The sequence below is a fragment of the Gekko japonicus genome, unplaced genomic scaffold, assembly GCF_001447785.1.
Source record: "Gekko japonicus isolate JY-2015 unplaced genomic scaffold, Gekko_japonicus_V1.1 scaffold3508, whole genome shotgun sequence".
NCBI classification, from domain to species: Eukaryota; Metazoa; Chordata; class Lepidosauria; order Squamata; family Gekkonidae; genus Gekko; species Gekko japonicus.
Window position 1 is genome coordinate 98,265 of NW_015165343.1, and position 5,460 is coordinate 103,724.

Sequence of the window (5,460 nt, forward strand, 5' to 3'; positions counted from 1 at the left end):
CCACTTCTGGAACGCAGGGGGGAAAAAGCCGGGGGGGGGGGAGGGGGCAAAGTTGAAAAGCAACGATTGAAGGGAATTTCGTCATTCTACTACCCGTTTCTCAATCATCCTCATTTTTTCTTTTCCGGGGGGAGCTGTTGGGGTGGGCAGGAAATCTGTGGTCTGGTCCGAAAGGATCTGGAAGGGGCTCGTGAGATGGAGACCCGAAGGAATCAGGATTCTGCCAACTCGGAACCAGATTCGGTCACTGGAAGTCTGGCTCCCGGTGGCAAAAAAAGACCCCCCCGGGGCCGAAGGGCAGGAAGCAAAAGCGAGCTGGAAATGAGGCTCCTTCTCTGTGGTTTAAGGTGACTGGTCCCAGTGGAGAGAAGTATGGCCTGGCTGGAAGAGGACTGGGGGGGGGGTTGGTCTTGGGGGGACGCGTGGGGTAGAGCCAGTCCAGAGTGGGGAGTATGGTCCCTCACGTGGGTAGAACCAGGGGGGGGGGGGGGAACAGGGGGGGGGGGGGGGGCACGGCGCGGCACGTCCTCGCCGAAGACATCGTTCTGGCGCCGTTTCATGCTCTCAAAGTCAAAGGGAGCCCCTGTCATGCGCCGGTAAATGTCTTTGATGTCGTCGCATGTCGTCTCAAAGTGGGTGGTGGCGTCGTACGATCGCGAGCAGAATATCTGCGGGGAGGGGAGAGAAAAACAAACACCAGGCGTGTGAGACGGGGACAGGTGAGTCAATGCGGGGAATACATCCGCCAACACCTGTGAAGCAGCCTTGTATTGAATCAGACCCTCGGCCTGTCAAAGTTAGTATTGTCTGCTCAGATTGGCAGTGGCTCTCCAGGGTCTCAGGCGGAGGTCTTTCCCATCACCTTCTACCTGGTCCTTTTAACTGGAGATGCCGGGGATTGAACCTGGGGCCTTCTGCAGGCCAAGCGGAGGCTCTGCCACTGAGCCAGGGTCTCAGGTCAAGTTCTTTCACATCACCTTCTACCTGGTCCTTTTAACTGGAGATGCCGGGGATTGAACCTGGGGCCTTCTGCAGGCCAAGCGGAGGCTCTGCCACTGAGCCAGAGTCTCGGGTCAAGGTCTTTTTCATCCCTGCCTGCCTGGTCCTTTTCACTGGAGATGCCGGGGACTGAACCTGCGGCCTTCTGCATGCCAAGCAGAGGCTCTTCCACTGAGCCAGGGTCTCGGGTCAAGGTCTTTTTCATCCCCTCCCGCCTGGTCCTTTTAACTGGAGATGCCGGGGACTGAACCTGCGGCCTTCTGCATGCCAAGCAGAGGCTCTTCCATTGAGCCAGGGTCTCGGGTCAAGGTCTTTTTCATCCCCTCCTGCCTGGTCCTTTTAACTGGAGATGCCGGGGACTGAACCTGCGGCCTTCTGCATGCCAAGCAGGGGCTCTTCCACTGAGCCATGGGCCGTATCCAGAACCTCTGCCTATGATGCTCTCCCTCTCCAAAACACCTTCCCCTCCCTTGGGACTCACCTGACTCTCACTCCCATCGTCAGTCGGTTCATATATGTCACTGATGGCCACAAACCTACACAGAAGGAAGGATGTGTCAGAAAACGAACCATGCATACACAGTCCCTACCTTTTCTGCCACTTTAGCCTCTACGTGAACATTACTGTAACCTACCACGATAGATTCAGGTGGGTAGAGCCGTGTTGGTCAGAAGCGACAGAACGAAGTCTGAGTCCAGTGGCCCCCTTTAAGACCCACAAAGTTTAAATCCGGCCCGCAGGGCTCTTTTTTGTAGCAGGAACTCCTTTGCATATTAGGCGGCACACCCCTAATGGAGCCAATCCTCCGAGAGCTTACAGAAGCCCCTGTGAGAAGAGCTCTGTAAGCTCTTGGAGGATTGGCTACACTAGGGGTGTGTCACCTAATATGCAAGGGAGTTCCTGCTACAAAAAGAGCCCTTATCATCATCATCATCATTTAGATTTATTAATCGCCCCATCCCAGCTTATGCTAGGCTCTGGGCGATGTACAAGGCATAATGCCATAAAATATACAAAACATTAAAATTCAACGTATGACGTCGTAAAAACTACAGTACAAATAAAACGATCTAAGTTGGCGATTTTCCTGTGATGTTATTTGCCCCACTTCCGGACAGCCAGCCCCTTTTCCAGGTGGGGCAAATCAGAGCAAAAGGGGGTGGGTGGGGCAGGGGGCCTTTTGTAGCAGGAACTCCCCTGCATATTAGGCGACACACTAATGGAGCCCATCCTCCGAGAGCTTACAGTAGCCCCTGTGAGAAGAGCTCCGTAAGCTCTTGGAAGACTGGCTCCATTAGGGGTGTGTCGCCTAATATGCAAAGGAGTCCCTGCTACAAAAAGAGCGCTGAATCCAGGTATACCCAGAATCAAACTTTGTGGGTCTTAAAGGGGCCACTGGACTCAAACTTTTGTCATCTACCAAGTCAGGCGACCGTCACAGGCCAGGCTCAATACCCAAACTTACAAAGCCCGTTTAAAATAATTATGCACTGACAAGCCACGGCTGACTGACAGCAACCTCCCGTGGGGTTTTCCCAAGCGAGACTTCAGACGGGGTTTAGCCGGTGCCTGTCTCGGCGTAGCGACTATGGGTGTCCTCGGTGGTCTCCTCTCCTAGCACTGACCAGGGCCGACCCTGCTTCGCTTCCGAGATCTGGCAACACTGAGCTAGGTTGGGCCAACCAGGTCAAGGCAAGAGATGTTCAGAGGTGGGTTTGCCATCGCCTGCCTCTGCACAGCAACCCTGGGCTTCCTTCCCTGCTGGTCTCCCATCCTCTTCCATCATTTTGCTTATCTGTTCAAACCGCTGACTTCTCTCATAATCCATTAGATGTGTAGGGCTCTTTTTGTAGCAGGAACGCCTTTGCCTATGAGGCAACCCCCCCCCCCCCAATTAAGCCAATCCTCCAGGAGCTTACAGAGACTCTTCTTACAGGGGCTACTGTAAGCTCTTGGAGGATTGGCTACATTGGGGGAGGGCGTCGCCTAATATGCAAAGCTACAAAAAAGAGCCCTGATTTAACTAGTTGCTGTAGATTTTTATGGGCTGTCTGGCCGTGGTCTTGGCATTGCGGAACCTGACGTTTCGCCAATAGCTGTGACTGGCACCCTCAGAGGTATAAACACAGAAAGATGGAGGACTCTCTGTGTCAAGGTGAGAAGAAAAATGGTAGGCAAGTAATTTATATCTACCCTGGAAGGCGGGGTAGGACTGAGTTGTGTTTTTTCATAAGTTTTCCCACATAACCTACAAACAGTATTCAGACCCACCAGAAAAATACAACAGATGCTACGATCGGCAAAAGGCAGAAGAGACCCCCTCACGTCTGCAGGAGCATACCGCATAACATGTAGCTGTGGACAGGTTTACATCGGGACCACACGGCGTAGCATTCAGACAAGAATAAAAGAACATGAAAGACACTGCAGACTTGGCCAACCTGAAAAATCAGCAGTGGCTGAACATGGCCAAACTCAAACAGGACACAGTATTTTGTTCCGAGACACTGAAATGTTGAACAGCACTTCCAATTACCATGTCAGATTACACAGGGAAGCCATTGAAATTCATAAACATAAACACAATTTCAACAGGAAAGAAGAGAGTTTACAAATAAATAGGACATGGTTTCCTGTCCTGAAAAACACAAAAGGCTCTACAGCTGACAATAGCACTACAGAGAAGATTAGAATGTCAACAGCCACTCCACACACAAAAGAACCTCCTCAGGAAACAATCCATATACAAAAGAACCTCCTCAGGAAACATCCAATCCACAGACAAAAGCACCTCCTCAGGAAAGCTCCTCCATTAGCATGTTCCACAGCCGGGGGAACTCCTACAAGAGAATGACTCAGCCCTACCCCACCTTCCTGAGTAGATATAAATCACCTGCCTACCATTTTGCTTCTCACCTTGACACAGAGAGTCCTCCATCTTTCTGTGCTTATACCTCTGAGGATGCCAGTCACAGCTGCTGGCGAAACGTCCGGTCCTACAATGCCAAGACCACGGCCAGACAGCCCGGGAAATCTACAGCAGCTAATGAACTCCGGCCGTGAAAGCCGCCAACAGCACCCTGATTTAACTGCTCATGCTGTGATTTATGATGCAATTCACACACCAAACCTCTCTGCCTTATCTCCACACACACTCCGCCCCGGGACCTTTCAAGTATCGTATCACCTTCATGAACATGAACGAACTTGTGGCTTTATGGGTGGGGTTTTTTTTCATCCAGTGTGTTTCATCTATGCCTGTGAGCCACCTTGAGCTCCCTGAGAAGGAAAGGAGGCTAACAAATGTTTTAAATGAATGAACGAACGAATGAAATGAATGAACGAACGAATGAACGAACCCCAGCCGTGACTCACAAAAGCACGGGCTGAGACCAGTGCTGCCAGTCAGTCAGATGTCACTGAATTTCTGTTTTATTTTGCTGCAAAAGATGAACACAGCTATCCGGTCACCCCTTCCTCGTCTTGAGACACACACTCCCCCCCGCTCTCCTGCACCTGGGCCTGGATACGGGTATTTGGCCACCACAAGTGGGGCAGACCTGGGAGGTGAGAACAGGTGAAAGCCATGCCCACTGTGTGACATAGAGTGTCGGACTGGATGGGCCGTTGGCCTGATCCAACATGGTTTCTCTTATGTTCTTATGTCTGGGGCAGGGATGCTCTGTCTTCTTAACCATTTAATACTGTGAGTGGGTTTGTCTTTGTCGAGTAGGGTTGCCAGCCTCCAGGTGGGGCCTGGAAATCTCCTGGAATTGCAACTGATCTCCAAACAATGGAGATTTGCTCACCTCGAGAAAATGGCTACTCCAGAGGGTGGACTCTATGGCATTATACTTTTTGGATGTCCCTCTCCTCCCCAAATCTGGCTACAAGCTAAGACATCTTCAAGAGAGGACTGGATAAATATATGGAGCAGAGGTCCATCAGTGGCTCTTAGCTACAAGGTATAAATGGAATGCTATCTTTGGGGCAGTGATGTTCTGTATTCTACTTGTCTTACGTTCTTATGTCTGGGGCAGGGATGCTCTTTATTCTTAGTGCTGGGGGGGGCAACAGTGGGAAGGCTTCTGGAGTTCTGGCCCCACTATTGGACCTCCTGATGGCCCCTGGGTTTTGGCCACTGTGTGACACAAGAGTGTTGGACTGGAGGGACCACTGGCCTGAGCCAACATGACTTCTCTTATGTTCTTTGCCAACAGCAACCTATCAGGGAGGGAGAGAAGTGTCGGTGGCGTTGCCACGACCTTGAAAGACGGCCTCTGGACCTGGGTCGCCATGGCGCCAGTCTCGTCAGGACAGCAGGACAAAGCGATCTCTGTCGCCTCCTCCCACCCAACACCGCTGGCTGGAACGAAGACAAGCCACAGCGGTGTATGGCTGTGTGTGTGGGGGGGGGGGGGGCGGGGGGGGCAGCCGGGGGCGGCCCGGGGGCCGTTTGG

General features: G+C 52.1%; 1 protein-coding gene across 1 annotated transcript in view; it reads right to left on the minus strand.

Annotated features, from left to right (window-relative positions):
- Positions 1–5,460, minus strand: part of LOC107109854 (rab GDP dissociation inhibitor alpha-like) — a 48,220-nt gene that overhangs the window by 6,743 nt on the left and 36,017 nt on the right. The window contains exons 9-10 of the mRNA XM_015410566.1: positions 1,481–1,535; positions 515–668 (exon numbers count right to left, since the gene is read on the minus strand). Of these exons, the coding sequence (XP_015266052.1) occupies positions 515–668; positions 1,481–1,535 (209 nt within the window). The remainder of the gene's footprint in view (positions 1–514; positions 669–1,480; positions 1,536–5,460) is intronic.